Below are 19,196 nucleotides of genomic sequence, written 5' to 3' on the forward strand. Positions count from 1 at the left end.
GGAGCTTACACATGTAACCACAGAAAACATCAAAAAAATTTGCAAAAAAAAGGATGACATTAGATAGATACTTTATGAGTTTTTAGAAGGAATGTTAGCATAGAGGGTGTCAAAGGTCTTAGAGTCAAATGGATACTTGGATGATAAATCTGTATTGGGTTATTTCAGAGAAAGGAAATTGGTTAAATAGTATATTCATATGCTTATGGATGATTGCCAAGTAGTCTTTGTTGGGCCCGTTGGAGACATAATAAAGGATTAGATGGGCTGCAAGTCTGACCGAGGCTGAAATAGCTTATGTTCTTTCACACTCTAGATTTCAAAAATTAAATGTCTCATAGCAGTAGTATGGGGCCCTTTAAGACATATATACCTTCAGACCCAGTGTGTGAGAAATGATTCTATGGGATGCACGAGGGTCTGAAGTGAGTGACTGTTTTGTGTTGTAGTAGGGGAGTCATGGCCCTGGTCAGGGAGAGAAAGCTGGGGAGTGGGAGGCTAGCTTTGAGGTGGACACATTCCTTCAATGACAAATTCTTAAAGAAAAATTTTCTTGAGGATTCCTTTTCAGGAGTGTTGAGGGCAGGATTCATGTCTACTAACTGTACTGTACTCTCCCAAATGTTTAGTGTGCTGTCAGCAGAGAGTAAGTACTCAATAATATAATTTATTGATCCATTAGGAGGAAAGGAGAACAACTATCCTGTCTCAATTTTACAAATTGGAAAGTTGGGTTACATAGGGGTAAAGGAACTTCCCAAGGTCTGATAGCAGGCCAGTAGCAGAATTGGGATTAAACCTGGGTCTCATGACATCCAGTCTTGTGCCTTTTCATTAGTCCAAGCTGTTCAGAAAATACAAAGAAGGTAAATGGTCTGTAGGTGATAGGCTGAACTTTCACTCCCATCAAAAAAAACACACCAACTATTAGTAAACCAACAGTCCTCAACTAAACTCTTATGTAATAGTAGGCAGTCCAAAGATTTCTTAGTGACTGGAGACAGTTTTTTGTAGCACGCTCAGTGTTTGAACAGTTCTTAGATTTCTTGATTGGACCAAGTAGCTAGAAAAAGTACCTTGCTAAATTTTTTAAATACACAGTGTGGAAGAAATGTGCTTCTAATGACATACATGAATGGAATTTCCAGCGTTCTCTTTGGACACCCACACATATCTCACTTATCTTGGGCCTGAGGAGCCCAACTTGAAGCTTTAGAAGATTTTGCAGTTTGAGCTAGTTAATGGTTTCTAAATCTTTTTGTCTTTAAATTGTAATATTATATTAGACTTCCAGTTTGGTGATTTGAATATTGGAAATGGTAAAACAAAGGAAACAGAAGCTGTTCCCATAATTCCTCTAAGGTCCATGCAGAGAAAAAGGGAAAATTGTATTTGCCGTGGGTAAGAAGTACATATTGCTTTCTTTATCCTTGACTCGTCCCTCTCGTTCACCCCACACATCCTATCCGTTACCAAGACCTGCCGGTTTCACCTCTACAATATCGCCAAGATCCGCCCTTTCCTCTCCACCCAAACGGCTACCTTACTATTACGGGCTCTCGTTATATCCCGGCTAGACTATTGTGTCAGCCTTCTCTCTGACCTCCCTTCCTCCTCTCTCGCCCCGCTCCGGTCTATTCTTCACTCCGCTGCCCGGCTCATCTTCCTGCAGAAACGATCTGGGCATGTCACTCCCCTTCTTAAACAACTCCAGTGGTTGCCTATCGACCTCCGCTCCAAACAAAAACTCCTCACTCTAGGCTTCAAGGCTCTCCATCACCTTGCCCCTTCCTACCTCTCCTCCCTTCTCTCTTTCTACCGCCCACCCCGCACGCTCCGCTCCTCTGCCGCCCACCTCCTCGCCGTCCCTCGGTCTCGCCTATCCCACCGTCAACCCCTGGGTCACGTCCTCCCGCGGTCCTGGAACGCCCTCCCTCCTCACCTCCGCCAAACTGATTCTCTTTCCCTCTTCAAAACCTTACTTAAAAATCACCTCCTCCAAGAGGCGTTCCCAGACTGAGCTCCTCTTCCCCCTCTACTCCCTCTGCCATCCCCCCTTTACCTCTCCGCAGCTAAAGCCTCATTTTCCCCTTTTCCCTCTGCTCCTCCACCTCTCCCTTCCCATCCCCACAGCACTGTACTCGTCCGCTCAACTGTATATATTTTCGTTACCCTATTTATTTTGTTAATGAATTGTACATCGCCTTGATTCTATTTAGTTGCCATCGGTTTTTACGAGATGTTCTTCCCCTTGACACTGTTTAGTGCCATTGTTCTTGTCTGTCCATCTCCCCCGATTAGACTGTAAGCCCATCAAACGGCAGGGACTGTCTCTATCTGTTGCCGACTTGTTCATCCCAAGCACTTAGTACAGTGCTCTGCACATAGTAAGCGCTCAATAAATACTATTGAATGAATTTATCCTTTGGGCAAATTGGGCATATTCCCAAGAACTCCTCTCTATTAGAGAACACTCTGGCATCTTAACAGCCTAGGTACCCCTCCCTCTGGCCTCCATTCAGCTGCTGAGCCAACAGTGACATTCTAAAAAGCCCAGGCTGTGGTGGGAGGGAAGGTTGAGTATTTGCCCCAAAGAGGGGTTAGGAGAGGGCCACAGTGGAACCTTAAAACGACTTCAGTGCAATTATTCCTTGGCAACTCATATTGATCTGCAAATTTGCATAGATAATAAAGATGCAGCAGCATAATAGCAATGGAAGGGAGATCACTGAATTCAATTTCCTTTTTCTAAACTTTTATATCTCAAGTTCATTGCTTTCTGCTTCAACCAACCACAGAAAGCCTAAGAAATCAAATGATTTTTCCTACAGTCAAATCAATCGCAATAATTATTGTTAGAAGTTTCCAAAATGTTTTCTATTTAATCAGAAACCAACCTGGCTAATTTGGCTTAAATTGTCCATCTCTGGAAAAGTAAAATTCAAGTTAAGTTAGAACCATCACTTGTAATGGTAATAGTGATAGGGTTTATTGAGCACCGACTGAGTAAAATGTACTATACCAACTGTTTAGGTAAGTACAGCATAAGCACAATATACTTCCCTGTCCATAAAAAGTTTATAATCTAACATAGAGACAGCCATAAAAATATTTATAGCTAGTAGATTCAGAATAAATGTAGAATAGAGTATACATATAGGCACAAGTGCTAAGAATGGGTGCAGATAAATAATAAATACATTAAGTGCTAATGATTGCTTGATTAGACTTGTGATTTTAGGAATTAAGGTTTCCTGGTGCATATATTTTCTGATGCATATATGCTTTTAAGAAGGCTTTAAAGGGGGGACAGACTAATATCAGTTGGATTTGACATGTGTGTAGTTGGTTGTATACAATATAGCTGGTAAAAGTGAATTTAATTAGGTGTGCAAGTGTGGGTGAAGACACCAGTTCTAAGTCAGTGGTAGATATTTTCTGATCTCATATGTGTTACAAACTAAACTCAAACAGAATCTCTCAATTCCTGATTACTAGCCATCACTTTGATCTGCACACCCTTTCAGCAGTCTTTCTTGTCACCTTATTTGAGGTGGTGCTTGCTAGTTATAGATTGAACAAGCAAACACTGGAGTGTCCACTTTCATCTTGGGCTTGGATAATTTTAGTGAAGCACAGTCTAGGCTTGTGACATCACAGATCATCACCATGAAAACATCTGGGCTTTCTGCAAACTTTAGGTTATGACATCACAGAATATATATCAGACAAGGGGAACAAAGTAAGGATGATAATCTCTACACTCATGTAGGCTAGTAATCCCAGTCTAGGATGTGAAAGAAAACAACCACAGGGTATGTTCCAGTATCAATTAACTACATTTAGAGATAGCGCAGTCAAGCAATATTGAAAGTTTGGAAGGGTTGATTTTGAGATGCTGTCCAAATTAAAATCATGATTCTTTAAAAAGTCAGAATCTGTCATGTTTTGAGTTGGAAAGCAAAATCCAGCAGAAATCACAAGTTACAGAAAACTAGTTGTAGCAAATGGCCATACTCCAGAGAAATACAAGATTAGGCATTTCCTAGAAAATCAGAAGCAAAACTCTCTAGGTAGCTACATCTGCTATGTTGATTTGGATCCAACTAGTGCCTTTTGTAACACAAAAGATGATTTAGATTAGTTTACTGGTATCTTTGGGACCCAAGCAGCAGAAAAGTATAAAAATCCTATTAATGGACAGAAAGCCATCTCTAGAGAGATTTTTTCCCCCCACATCAATTCAGAGAGCACAACACAAATGTGACTCAGCTGCTTCATGAAGCTGACTTTTGACAAGGACAACCATAAGCACTTACCTCATTCATTTTCATCCCCCAAATAAGGGATGGTACAAGGAAAAAAAACCCCACAATCCTTTTAGTTCGTATTTTTGCAAGTAAAACCTAAATATTTGGAGGGTTGCTTGACCCTGCCATTCACAATAACACAAAGCACAGAGGAGTCGATGTTATGAAAGGCCCCGCTGAGAGCAGACAAGAGCCTCTCAGTGTTTGGAGTGTAATAAAGGATTCTAGATTATTGCTTGAGATGTGATTCAAGTTTTGTTGGCTGCATCTCCGTGTTGCTGCCACCCCAAACACATATTGAGCATCCTATTATTGCATTAGCTCCCTCCTCTGAATTAGCAATAAAATGAAGCAATATAGTCTTTTTTCCCCCTCATTTCCAATTCTTCTCTCTATTCTGCCCTCCTACTCCCCAATATATCATTAGTCAGACATCCTTCTCTGGCTAGGAAGAAAGCTCCTGACTATTGGGTTGCTTTTCAGAGAAAGAACAGCCAGATCCCTACATCGACCCTTGGCTCAAATCCTGGAAACCAAGGGCCATGGACCGACCCAGGTCTTTCAGTTGGCAGTGCACTGTATTCTGTCTCACAGCCTGTCCAAGGTGAAGGCTTTCACATGATAAATACTCTGGAAAAAAACATACTGCCTCTGGTAAAATGTACCCCCAAAAGCAATAGGCTGTTTCATTAATAGAAAACTTGCTATTATCTCTCCAGCTACCTAATAAGTTTTTTAAAAAAACCAATTAGTGAAATTGAATAAAATATAAGATTAATCATATTAATAACAACAAAAATAATGAAAAACATGCAGTATGGTATTTGGGATTGGGAGCTTGTAAAAGTTTGAAAAAAGGAGTTTAAAAGCCCATAACCTTCTGGTTAGTTCTCACCTGAAATCTAATCATACTTAAGAGCCCTGAGATCTTACAAACAAAATTTTATGTTATACCCTTCAGTATCCTACAGGAGTATGAATCTACAGAGGCTTTCTTCTTTCTATTTAGTGATTTTTTTTTTGTATCACGTTATGCCAGTAATATGTGTTAATGAATTGAAGAAGTCCTAGCATTCAACAGGAAGGAAAAAAACCCCACGTGGTTGTGTTCTGGGTTTGTTTTTTTCTTGTTGGCGGTGCTTTTTTATGTACATACTGAATCTTTTTAGGTTTTTCAGATTCATAAGGAAAGAAAATGGTATGTTGCTAAAGGGGAAGACTAACCAAGCTAATGTCATCTGATGTTTCTAATCAAATGTTCAATTTTATGGACGTGTGTATACTTTGAATGCAGTCTTTAGTCATGGAGAGAGTCAAAATTCGTATTCTGATAAGGATAGGCAAACCTCGGGGAACAGATGGAGCAGAGTTCAGCAAAAAGGTTTAATCCTATCAGAACGATTCCTGTATGGCCATCTGGATAATCCGGCACACAAATTCAACGCCTGTTAAAAATGTGATTTAGGCCAAGATTAATGTCACACATTTTCCACTAGACTTGTTCATATTTGACTTTGTGATTTTTAGGCCCTGAAAAATTCTAGTAGAGGGCACCCCTAGATTTTTAAAACGAATCAGAAGGAGAATAAGGTCTTTAGTTTTCCTCAAAAAACTGTTAACATCCTTTTACCAGCATATTGCTTTCAGTGTTATGCATTACTAGTTAGTTCCATTTTTTGCACATGATTTCATCTTCCTTTCCTTTATAGCTTTTCCTTTTCTTAACTTTCCATGTAATAGGACAACAAGGAGAATTGGGCTAAAAATAATTTTGTGCAGGAAACCTCTTTCTGACAGGAAGAAAAGAGTTATTTATTTATTGTATAATCATAGGCAAGAGAATTTACTATTGTTGCAACAAATATCACAATCTAAAGCATGAATAATTCATTTCAAGTTGTTTTTCAACTAGGCTTTTTTTTCTTTCCCTTGCAGTGTAGGCCTGACAATCACATTCAAAAACGAGAGAGGGGAGGGAAATCAAGTTTATGGCAATGATTGCTATAGGTGAGGAAAAATTAGGATTTTATATCTACTAATTTAATATATAGAGCAGTATGTAGAAAGTAAATGACACAGATTCTTTGAGATTTAGGAAGTTGGGTTTTTACAATATGCTCTCATCTATAACTATATTTAGATAATTCACCTTAATATTGTATATTCTTAACTCAAAAAGCCTTTACAAGTTCAAGTGCAGTTTAGAAGCTATAGGTTTATTGCAATGTCTCTGTTTTTGCCGTGGAATATTGAGTGTTTCCCTGTATTCATTCTTATTTTCTGAATTACAGTTAGGCGCAGGAATCTACATTTCCTTTCTCTGGAATCTGTTTCTTTGAGGTTTTGGCTATCGAGATTCTGTTTTTTCTAAGGTTTTTCCTCTATAGAGATTTTAGAGGATTTTTGTTATTTCAGATTAAAGCAAGGGGTAAGAAAAGACTACAAGAAGAGTATATCATTTTGATTTGCAGTATGATTAGCAAATGTGAAATTTAGAACTTATACTCTATTAAACTTAGCATTATCTAACTTCTTCGAGTTGCATCACACTTAGGGTTGATTTAGAGTCTCAGTATCCAATTTAACCAGAGTACAGCACTTCAGTTTCTTCATTTTGTGATAGTATGGTCAAAGTAAGGATTTTCTTTCCAAATTAACTCAATGGAGGAGAAAAGTGAAAATATGTGAAAATTTGTAATCTCATAATTGGTTTTTTTAAATTTTAATTGTGCTTAGAGTTGAGAAATTGACAGATTACAGTTTATTCTCTTTTCAGTATAAAATATCCTAAAGCAGATCTGTGCAATTCCCCATCCTACATGGTCAGAGTGTTTTTGTGACCTGGCCATTGAGCTTAGAGCCCAAACTCCCAAGCCAGTGCCTGCCTAGCATATATGAAATTATGAAAGAAAGAAAGAAAAGCACAGAAGAAAAGTGTGCTACATAGTCTTTAATTAAATAAAGGGGAAGCTTTCTACCTGAATGAAAATTTGCTAGCTACAACAGATTGTGAGTAACTAATAGCAGAATATAGGGTATCTTCTTTCTGTTATGTCTGTGGTTACTCACTCTGTCATCCTTTCCCAACTTTAAAAATGAGGATTGTACTTTGTAAGTGCTTAACAGGGAAAAGTAATTGCCGGTTTTGCAACTACTAAAGTTTGCATCCCGAATCACCCGGCAAGAGGATGCCTGGCCTAATAATAGAGCCAGTTTTATGCATGTGGTGTACAAAGATACAGAGCCACCTCCTTGATAGGGAAAACCTCTCTTGCTCTGTTTCCTGCACAGCAGCTGCTTATTGTCAGAGGCAAAGGGAAAGGCGGCAGTTCCATGGAACAGTGAAGGAAGGCAGGAAAATCATCATTTTGCTAAAATAAACAGTAAATTCATTGTTTAATTTAACCAGGAAGATTTAATGCTAGGGAATAAAACCCAGAGAGCAGTCTTCTTTTTGATCCGCCAATTTGGGGTTGCCCACATTCCCGGTATCAAAGTTTTGAAATGGAGAAGATTGAATAAGATAAGCTTTGGTTTTTACGGGGTGACTAATCTCCTTTAGAAAGAAGTCGAGCTCATGGCTTTCCCAAGATGTCTTGCCAGGTCTCGGACATTTTGGCCAAGAACCCTGGAGCCTGGCCTCTGCTTTTAGAAAAGTGCCCCATGGGATATTTGGTATTTGCACCAAGCTGAGGAGGTCCTTGGATTTTCACGGTCTTATCAAAGAAAGGACTCCACTGTCCTCAGTTTATCTAGTTCAGATGGATGGATGCTGAATCAGCCATTTCGGTAATTAGCCAGATGTGTCGGCAACCAGCCTAAACAAAGGGCTTCCCAGGTTTTATAATGTTTAGCATCACAAGAGAAATTTTTTTATCCAGCATTTTATTTTGATCCCTTTTTTTTATGTGTTCCCCTGAAATGAGACCTGAATTTTTAACTTCCAGATGACTTTGACTTTGTGTGGTGCTTTTTCATATTAAAAAGTGGAACAAAACATGGCCTACAGTTTAGAAGCCGCAACTCATGCCAATACGTCGACTGTGGTAGAACAGAAGGTAGAGCTATAGCTTATGATAAATGCAGAGCTGCTGACCAGGTCATTCTTACAGTCACCAAAACAAGCTGGATATTAATCATAGCACAAATAGATTTTAGAAGCCAAATAAGAGCAGCCCCAGAACCCTGCTGATAGCTGTGCATTCCACTAATTCACCTCAGTGAGCATGTACCTTTGAGCTCAATTAACCCTTATTCCCAAGGCCACCCATAAACTCTGAAGTAAACACAGTTTTCCCTTGGCCCCTGTTTTATATCAATGAAATAGATCATTTCTATTGGAGGGAAGGGTGCTAGTCTTGCTTATAAATTCAGTTTGCTAATAAAGAGGCTGAGAGGTCCAATGCATGTTTGTGCTACTTGAATCCCTCTTACATTGATTCTGTAAATCAGGGAAATTTTAAACTGCTGGAGGCATCTGCTGTTTCTTCTGTCTTCAGTTGCTATTTGAGGCAGATAGAAATGCTCTGGAGGCAGAGCAGGTGATGGAGAGAGTCCCTAGTGCAATTGTCTGCACACAGAACATTAGTTGTTAAATATGTACTGGAGGCTCTAAGGTTTTTTTTTTATCCTTCCTTCTCCCCCCCAACCCCCCCTTCCACCCCCTGCCACCTCTTCCCCCAAGAACTATTGTTCAGAAGCAAATTGGAAATCTGGTAATTAGGCCCTGACTCACAGTGCAGTATTAGAGTCCCAAGCCAAAGTTCAACACCCTGAAATGAAATTTAAACCAATTAATCTGTTAGATTTTTATCGCTTGTCCGTGTTTTCTCAGCAATTCCCCCAGCACGTGGCCTTTGATCAACTCTCATACAAACGCTAAAATGTGTGCCTGCTGCTAGCGAGATGGGAATGACATTAACATGGCACTCATAAAACAATCAGAGCAGTGAAGCCCTCAAACAGGCAGGGCATAGTAATATTTAATAAAAGCGCACACATAATCTTCAGAATTAGCATTTTGTGCCTTCCAGTACCTTTGGGAGAAGAGCTTTTATTTGTGGAGTGATCATTATTATAACAAAGAAGAGCTACCTAATAATTTCCACTTTAACTCTGCAATATGCCATGAGCATTTCTGAACCATTATGCTAAACTGTGGTGGGGTAATCATTTTATTGTCATAGTTTGAAGGAAGGAAAATCTCCTCTGCTTTGGTGGCTCAGGGAAAAAAGCAGCAAAAACTTTTGCTATGAATGAGGTCTATAACTAGGAGTTCATGCACAGCGTATTGAGGAAACCATGATTATGCACGTGTAATGGTGCTGGAAGAAAAGGAGGCTTATGGTAATTCAAAGAGTAAAAACTATTTGAAAAACAGATTTTGGTCCATAAACATCTTTTTTCTCATCCCAAAACATTTTGCCAGTGAAAACGCTCTACTGATGATCAAAACTTTGAACTAAATTATTACCATATTGTGAATAGTTTTAAAAACTTAAATGGCCCAGAAAATTCTATTTGGTCCACAAAATTTGTAATAACTCCACCCATACTTATAAATCCCACCTTTCCTTTCTTCTTTTACACAATCTCATATTCTTCTTATGTTTTGAGAGCAAGTGAATCTTCAGGCAACCAATGGAATTGATCTCCAAGAAATTAAACAGAAAGAGAATAGAATACAGGGAGAAGATAGTCTGTCTTTTAGATATATTACAGGTTTCCTTGCCGTACATTCTATGAAGTCAATGTCTCTTTTTTTTTTTCTTGGGACCCTTCCCTTGAGCCAGTGCTTATTTTAAAGGCTGGCGCGTGGAAATATCTTCTTTAATAAGAAATTTCGAGGTTCACATTTTATGGAAGTGGAGTTGGGTTGGTAAGATGAGATGCTGCCCTCATGGCTTCATAACGTGGTGACATCTGCATAAAGATGATCCCCAAATGTTGCCACCAGACATAGGAGAAGCCTATGTATGCCCTAGTGGAAAGAGTACATGCCCGGGAATCAGAGGATTTAGGTTCTAATCCCAGCTCCACCATTTGGCTGTTGTGTAACTTTGAACAAGTCACCTTACATTTCTGTGTCTGTTTACTTATCTGTAAAATGGGAATTCAGTACATGTTCTCCCTTTGTATTATACGGTGAGCCCTATGTGGAACAGGAACTGTTTTCTACCTGCTTATCCTGTACCTACTCCAGCATTTAGTACAGTGCTTAGGATGTAGTAAGCAATTAGCGAATTCTATTATCATATTATTATTATTAATTTTTGTAGGGTAGCTAACACGTTTAGGAAACAGAAATGAAGTATTAGAACAATGTTTAATCCAACTGGTATTTCAAAATTGCACAATCTTACCTCCATACAGTATGTAGGCCTCTCCAGAATTTACAAATGGATAAAAGAAGATTTAATACAGAAGTTCAGTTTTCAAGTCTGTGAACCTCAACCATATCATTTAAAAAGGCAGATGAATTTGGGAATTGACAGTTCTAGAACTGAACCAGCCATTCTGCACACATTCTCCAAGAGGACCTGAAAGACAATATGAAAAAATATGTCAACAGGAGGTGCCTTTCCCAAAACACTAGAGTGCCTTTATTATTAATAATAAAAATTGTGGTATTTGTTAAGCGCTTACTATATGCTGAGTTCATTTCTCGGTGCTGGAATAGATACAAGATAATTAGATCAGACACAGTCCATGTCCTGCTTGGGGCTCACAGCCTAAGAAGGGGATAAAACAGACATTGAATGCCTGCTTTACAGATGAAACAGCGGGCTCAGTGGAAAGAGCCTGGGCTTGGGAGTCATAGCTCATTGGTTCGAATCCCGGCTCCGCCACTTGTCAGCTGTGTGACTGTGGGCAACTCACTTAACTTCTCTGTGCCTCAGTTATCTCATCTGTAAAATGGGGATTAAGACTGTGAGCCCCACGTGGGACAACCTGATTACCCTCTATCTCCCCCAGCACTTAGAACAGTGCCCTGCACATAGTAAGCGCTTAACAAATACCAACATTATTATTATGATGAAACTGAGGCACAGAGATGTTAAATGACTTGCCCAAGTCTCAAAGCAGGCAAGTGGCAGAGCCGGAATTAGAATATAGGTTCTCTGACTTCCTGGCCCATGCACTTTCCATTAGGCCATACTGCCCATTTTAAAAACATGCACACATTACCAGTTTTGAAGAGTTGGTGGCTTGATTGCTAGCAGAAGAAACCAGTGAATACTGGCAGGGCAGTAGCTAAACTCTCTGAGATTACAAAAAAGATATTGCCTATTTTTTGAGATATCTAAGGAGAGCAATTCAATCAATCAGTGGTATTTATTTGACACTTATTTGGTGCAGAACACTCTACTAAGTGCTTGGGAGGGTACAGTTCAATAGAGTTGGTAGACACATTCTCTGCCCATAGGAATTTACAGTCTCGAGGGAGAGAATGCATTAAGAAAAATTTTGGCTCTCTATATAAGTGTTGTGGGGTGAAAAACAAGTGCTTTAAAGGTACAGACCCAAGTACATAGGTGACACAGAAAACAAGAGGCAGTATTTAGTGAGCACTTACTGTGTATAGAATACTGTATTAAGAGCTTGGGAGAGTAAAATATAACAGACACAGTCTCTCCCCACAGCAATCTTACAGTCTAGAGAAGAAGAAAGACATTAATGTAAATAAATACATTTTGGATAAGTACATAAGTGCTGTAGGGCTTGGAGTGACGAGGGTGGGGAATAAAGGGAACAAGTCAGGGTGATACAGAAGGACATATGAGAACAGGGAAAGAGGGCTTAGTCAGGGAAAGCCTCTTAGAGGAGATATGTGGCTTCAGGAAGGCTTTGAAAGTGGGGAGAATCTGTCAGATATGAAGATGGAGGGCATTCCTGTCCAGAGGCAGGATGTGGGCAAGAGGTAAGCAGTGAGATAGATGAGATCAAGATACAGTGAGTAGGTTGGCATTAGAGGAGCAAAGTGTGCAGGTTGGGTTGTAGTAGGAGAGTACTGAAAGAAGATAGGGAGCGGCAAGGTCATTGAGTGCTTTAAAGCCAGTGGTAGGAAGTTACAGTTTGATGCAGATTGGATGGGCACTGGAGGTTCCTGAGGAGTGGGGAAACATGGAATGAACGTTTTTGTAGAAAAATGATCCAGGCGGCAGAGTGAAGTATGGACTGGAGTGGGGAGAGGCAGGGAAGTCAGCAAGGAGGTTGATTTAGTATTCAAGACAGATAGGATAAATGCTTGGATTAACATGATAAATTTAGATGGAGAGGAAAGGGTAGATTTTACTGATGTGAAGATTGAACTGCAGGATTTAATGATAGATTGAATATGTGGATTGAATGATGAGTCAAGGATAACATCAAGTTTACAGACTGGTGAGACAGGAAGGATATGGGTGCTGTCTACAGTAATGGGAAAGTCAGCAGGGACAGGGTTTGGGTGGGAAGATAAGGAGTTCTGGTTTGGACATGCTAAGTTTGAGGTTATGGGAAGACATCCAAGTGGAGATATCTTGAAGGCAGGAGGAAATGTGAGACTGCAGAGAGGGAGAGAGTACAAGGCTGGAGATATAGATTTGGGAATCATCTACATAGGGGTGGTGGTAGCTGAAGCCATGGGAGCGAATTAGTTCTCCAGGGGAGTGAGTGTAGATTCATTCATTCATTCAGTCATATTTATTGAGTGCTTACGGTATACAGAGCACTGTATTAAGTGCTTGGGTGAATATAATACAATGATAGACATATTCCCTGCCCACAACAAGCTTACAGTCTAGAGAGGGGGAGACAGACATTAATATAAATAAATTACAGGTATGTACATAAATGCTGTGAAACTGGAAGGGGGGAAGAAGGGAGCAAGTCAGAGATGCCAAAGGGAGTGGGAGAAGATGAAGGAGGTGGCAGGGTGGGGATGGAGAGAACCTTAGGGAAGCCCTCTTGGGGGAGATATGCCTTCAGTAAGGTTTTGAATGGGGGGGAGAGTCTGTCAGATTTGAGGAGGGAGGGCATTCCAGGCTAGAGGCAGAACATGGGTGAGGGGTTGGTGGCGAGATTGAGACACAGTGAGAAGGTTGCCATTAGAGGAGCGATGTAGATGGAGAATTGAAGGAGACCCTAGATGGACAAGATTAGTTGGTGAAGGTTTCTCAGAGATATGCTTTTAATAAGGCTTTGAAGGTGGAGGGAATTATGGTTTCTCATTTATGAAGGGAAACATAATTCTTGGCTAGATGGAGGACTTGGGTAAGAGGTCGAAGGTGAGATTGTTGAAACCAACGTACAGTGAGTAGGTTGGCATTAGAGAATTGAGATGTGTGGGTTGGTATATAATAGGAAATCAGTAGATAAGTTATGTGGGGACTTTTAAAGTATGGTAAGGATTTTCTGTTTCAAGTGCTTATTACAGTGCTCTATACACCGTAAGTGCTTTATAAATATGATTGAATGAATGTGGAGGTGGATAGGTAACCACTGGAAGTTCTTGAGGAGTGGAGAAATATGGACTAAAGATTTTTCTTGAAAAATGATCAGGGTAGGAGAGTGACGTAAGGACTGGAGTGGGGAAAGAAAAGGTTGGGAGGTCAGTGAGGAAGCAAAGGTCAAGGGTGGATTTTATTGATGTAGTGGAGATAGAACCAACAAAATTTGCTGTCAGATTATGTGAGTTGAATGAAAGAGATGAGCTGAAGATAATGTCAGTAATAATAATAATGGTATTTGTTAAGCACTTACTATGTGCCAGGCAATGTACTAAGCACTGGGATAAATACAAGCAAATCGGGTTGGACAGAGTTCCTGTCCCACGTAGGGCTCACAGTCTCAATCCCCATTTTACAGATGAGGTAACTGAGGCACAGAGAAGTGAAGTAATTTGCTCAAGGTCACACAGCAGACAAGTGGCAAAGCAGGAATTAGAACCCCTTCTGTCTCCCAGGCCTGTGCTCTATCTACTACAGCATGCCATGGTTATGGGTTTATGAAGCAGGGAGACTAGGGGTGTTTTCTGTAATTATGGGAAAGTCAGCGGGAGGGTAGTGGGATAAAGGATGGAAAGAGAGTAGTTTTGTTTTGGACATGTTAAGTTTGAGATGTCAGTGGGATATCAAAGTAGAGGTGTCCTGAAGGGAGGTGGAAATGCCAGACCACAGAAAAGAGACAGGTCAGGGCTGGAAAGATAGATTTGTTACTCATCTTCATAAAGACGGCAGTTGAAGCTGTGGGAGCCGACGAGTCCTCCATAGGAATAAGTGTAAATGGAGAATAGAAGGGACCCAGAGTGACTCCTATCGTTAAAGGGTTAGGTAGAAGAGGAGCTTGTGAAAGAGGCAGGAAAGGAGTGCCCAATAATAGGAGGGGATCTAGGATAGGGTAGTGTCAGTAAAGCTGAGACTGTGAGCCCCAAGTGGGACAGGGAGTGTGTCCAACTTGATCTGCTTGTATCCACCCCAGGGCTTAGTACAATGCCTGGCACATAGTAAGCGCTTAACAAATAACATAATTATTATTATTAAAGCCAAGGTTAGAAAGTGTTTAAAAGAGAAGGGAGTGATCAACAGTGTTAAAGACAGCTAAGAAGTCAAGAAGGATTAGGATCTATGGATTAGATTTGTTGGATTTGGCAAGAAAGGGGTCATTGGTGACCATAAAGAGGCAGTTTTCAAGATGAAAATAAGGCAGAAACCAGATGGAAGGATGTCAAGTAGAGGACTGAAGGAGAGGAAATGGAGACAGTGAGTGTAAATAACACTGTCAGTGAGTTTGGGGGGAATTATAGGAGGGAAATGAGTAAATCTACAAATTACCATAGGAATCCATTCAGGATGTAAATCTTAGACCAGAAGCTAAGCCTCTAAACTTATGGAATTTTATCTGGAATAATTCCAAACTGCTTTTTGGGTGTGTCTTCCATGCTTCTACAGTGTTCCTCACATATCAAATTCTTGTCTACATATTTTTATATTCTACTCTTGTTTTGTGATATTTAGCAGTTATTTTCAAATTTGGAGAAGAGATTTATGAACAAGAAAAGTTCAGGCATGATTAAAATTAGCTCAAGTTTTATTGGGAAAAATTGGGAATCTTTATAATGATGGTCTTTGTTAAGCGCTTACTATGTGCCAAGCACTGTTCTAAGCACTGAATGTTCAATAATGATGGGAAGAAGCAGTTATAGCTTTTTCATAATTTATACTAAGCACAGGAAGGGTCATATTAAAAAGATGAGCAAATGTATTTCTAAGAGGTCAGCCAAAATTAAATGTTTAATTTGGATTTTTCCAAAGTTTTCTACACAATTTTACAAGACATTTGAATCCAAATCAAACACACTCAGCTTGTGTGGGGGCACACATTTGATAGTTTAAAAATCATATTTTCCAAATCCTAAATGTGAAGGTGGATTTTTTTTTTTCTTAAGAGATTATTCTTTTCTTATGAATTAACTGACATCTTTGACTTCAGTGGGAAGAAGTTGTCTCTACTTAGATCAGGGCATCCCAGGTTTTTCATTTGTGGGACCACATGACCAGAAATCTATATGAGTGTGACCCTTATGAATGTTTTAGTGATAATAATGGTAAAGTACGGCTTGTTATTCAAAAATGCAGATTTTTTCAGTAGTAATAAAAGAGTTTAAAAACAGTTTGATCAACTTTATTAGCACACAAGTGGACAGTTCCAAGCCTAGTGCTAGAATTTATTAATTTTGAATGAGTCAGTAAGAACCCTGGATTACCAAAACTGAACTATTCCCTAGAACTATGGAGTATATTCAGTCAGGGCACATCTCAATTCCAATTAGGACGTACTGGCCTAGTAGTTCATATATGCTAGCTGATGAGGTTAAAAAAAAAATGCCGCTGTCAAGAGGGCTTCATTCAGCTGCAGCCTCATGCTGGACTATTCTGAGAGACAAATTTATGAAAGGAGAAAAGTTTCTCTCTTCTTACATACCATCACTTACCCTTTCGTCTTTTGCATTGCTAATGTAATACTAAATAGTGATTCAAGATATAGCACAATTAAGAATCTGTGTCAGAGTTGAAACAGAAGTGCAGAATTGCAGCAGCCTAATTATATTCTTCTGGACAAAAGTAATAGTGCTGAAAGTTTGCTAGGTACATTGGAATACAACATATCCATCCTATTTAGAATAACTTGTATTTAGTAAATGCTTTCTGCCATATGTGACACATGTTGGTAGGAAATCAGCTCTGTGGTAGATAGGCAGAACTATAACAGTGTGGCCTAGGGGAAAGAGCATGGTACTGCGAGTCAGGAGGCCAGGGTTCTAGCACTAGCTTTTTCACTAGTGTGATGTATGACCTTGGGCAAATCATTTAACCTTTCTGGCCTCAGTTTACACATCTGTAAAATAGGGATACGACAGATTCTGAGTCCTATGTGAATCAGAAACTCTGTCCTATTTGATAATCTTGCATCTACCTCATTACTTTGCATATAGTAAGCACTTAAATGCTAGTATTATTATTATTATTTTATTATCACTACTGCTATTATTACTAATACGAAATTGGGTAAAACACATGAAAATGATTAAAATATGAAGAAAGACATCTGCTAACTTTGTCTCTGAAATTGAACTCTTGAGTTAAATTATTTTAGCCATTTTTAACCCACAGGGATGCAGATTCTTCCTTAGATGTTTCTGCAGCATCCTAAAGTGAATTTTTTTAAGAAAGCACAAATAGTTATTGTCAAAAACAAATGGCCATGAAATTAGAAAATAATTTGGAGCTATGGAGTGTGAGTGCCTGTTCCTGGCCTCGATATTTTTGCTCCAACTTGCTATGTTACCCCTTCCTCTACACTCTTCTCTTACCTCCATCCCTCCCTGATCAGGATTTTGTCTGAGGAGTGGGGGCTGCTAATGGGAATAGTGTCTTCTTACTTTTCCCCATTCCACCTCCTGCTTACACTCACTCTCCTGGCTCCTTATTCACCCTTCCCTTTATTCGTGCTCATACTAGAAAACAGTTGCTCAGCTGGACTGTTAATGTTTTAGTGCAGAAGGAGGGATGGGTGATGACAGAGATGGGGGTTTCTGGTCCTCTTGTCAGTACAAGTGCACTCCCTGGTACTCCCTTGTATTCCCTTGCACTCCCTTGTCAGTACAAGTGCACTCCCTTGCCCAAGCAGCATAGGAAGGAGTACTCGCTTATAGCACTGATGGCAAGGCACTTTCAATATTGATAGTATTGTTCACTCTAAGGGGTTAAGGGAGATGAGGAGACTGTCTGATTTGTTACCTGCTTTCATTAGCAGCTAATATGAATCAAACTATTTTTGAATTTGTCTTTGTTTAAAATTGTATGATGTCATAGAACATTCGTTACTATTAATGAACGATTTAAGAAGTTGAAAAGGCAAGTCTTTAATAAAAACTTATTTCACAAACCATTCACTCCTGATTTTAATAAAACCAGAAAGACTAGCTTAATTAGGATTGAAATGATGCCAATAAGCAGTAGCAGTGTTTTGAAAATAGCTTTCCAAAGTTGTTTTCAGGTTATTTGGATGCTTGGAAGTATTTGAGTTCATGGAGAACATCATGTTAGTGGAAAATATGGAAGCTTTTATTCTCATATCTCCGATCATTAAAATTTGGTTCTAACAGCAGAATACTTCTCTTTTTCATGTATGTTGAAAAGCAGCTACACCATGTATCAAAGCCATCAGTCCAAGTGAAGGATGGACTACAGGAGGTGCCACAGTGATCATCATAGGAGACAATTTCTTTGATGGGTTACAGGTCATATTCGGTACCATGCTGGTCTGGAGTGAGGTAGGTGTTGCTGAATGTTCATGTCTAAAACCTTGTTTTAGTTTGGAACAAGGGGTTCATGCACCTGTGAAATAGAATGTTTCAGGAATCACAGGGGAATAGCTTCTGCTTTAAGGGTGATAGTGTGGAGGATAGAGAATAAGGGAGGGAGTCGGGAGTATTCCACTAGTTGACTTTACTGCCAGCGTGGTTATGTCTTATGTGTCTACCAACTCTGCTGTACTGCACTCTGCAAAGCGCTTAGTAGGGTGCTCTGCACACAGTAAGCAGCCAAGATATGCCACTGATTGATCAGTTAATTAGAAGGCAAGAAATGGTGCTCCTCGTGAGGCAGCATTTACTACTGAAACTGCTGTTACTAAAAGCACTTCCAACTTTCTTGATACCTAACTTTGGTGTTTTCATTTTTGATTTCTTTTTCTTTGCTTTGCAGTCATTTGGACTTTCTGCTAGGGAGGATAGTATCATGAAAAGGGAATGAATGCTGGTTTATTTGGCTAGTCTTGCAGTTGGATGGTCTAGTGTGGATGCAAGTTTAATTTCTTCAAGAATTCCTTATAAATTGTGTCATTCCTGAAGACACCAGAGAAGGGCCATGGAACTTGAATGACCTAGTGTCTGTAACATTCCATAATTCTATTAAAACTGTGTGCTGCAGTTTTTCATCTGGTATAAAAAACGGATTTCATTCTTCCTCTGTAATGGTAAAACTTTGATCATATGGACATGGAAATTGTGAAAATTTTTTATGTACATCAGCAACAATTTTTGACTTTTTCTCCCCTTGTTCCTTCAAGGTACAAGTTTGTACTGGAAGAAACTTTTTGGAAACATTTCTGGGGTTATTTCTTCCAGAAATAGTGCAATTTAAATGTGATGTTTGTAATCTTTTGAAAGGCAGTCTATCAGTTTTTCTTTTCATGCATTCATTCCTGAGAACAGCACACTGAAACAAGTTATTTTCTAGTCTTGCTACCTTGGATATTAACACCCAGAAAGCAATAATAGAAGATGGGTGAATAATCAATGGTTCTCATAATGCTGAAGTAGAGTTGTGCTTTGTGTTCTAT

General features: G+C 39.5%; 1 protein-coding gene and 1 long non-coding RNA gene across 2 annotated transcripts in view; one reads left to right on the forward strand and one right to left on the reverse strand.

The window, feature by feature from the left end:
• EBF1 (EBF transcription factor 1) overlaps positions 1-19,196 on the forward strand; it is a 346,244-nt gene that overhangs the window by 239,101 nt on the left and 87,947 nt on the right. Inside the window, 1 exon segment of the mRNA XM_029051049.2 lies at positions 17,996-18,126. Coding sequence (XP_028906882.1) covers positions 17,996-18,126 — 131 coding nt within the window.
• The window catches only part of LOC114806479, a 206,449-nt gene that overhangs the window by 17,796 nt on the left and 169,457 nt on the right, over positions 1-19,196 (reverse strand). The window contains exon 3 of the long non-coding RNA XR_003754527.1: positions 10,673-10,849. This is a non-coding gene — a long non-coding RNA (uncharacterized LOC114806479). The remainder of the gene's footprint in view (positions 1-10,672; positions 10,850-19,196) is intronic.

This window comes from Ornithorhynchus anatinus, chromosome X1 (assembly GCF_004115215.2).
Source record: "Ornithorhynchus anatinus isolate Pmale09 chromosome X1, mOrnAna1.pri.v4, whole genome shotgun sequence".
NCBI classification, from domain to species: Eukaryota; Metazoa; Chordata; class Mammalia; order Monotremata; family Ornithorhynchidae; genus Ornithorhynchus; species Ornithorhynchus anatinus.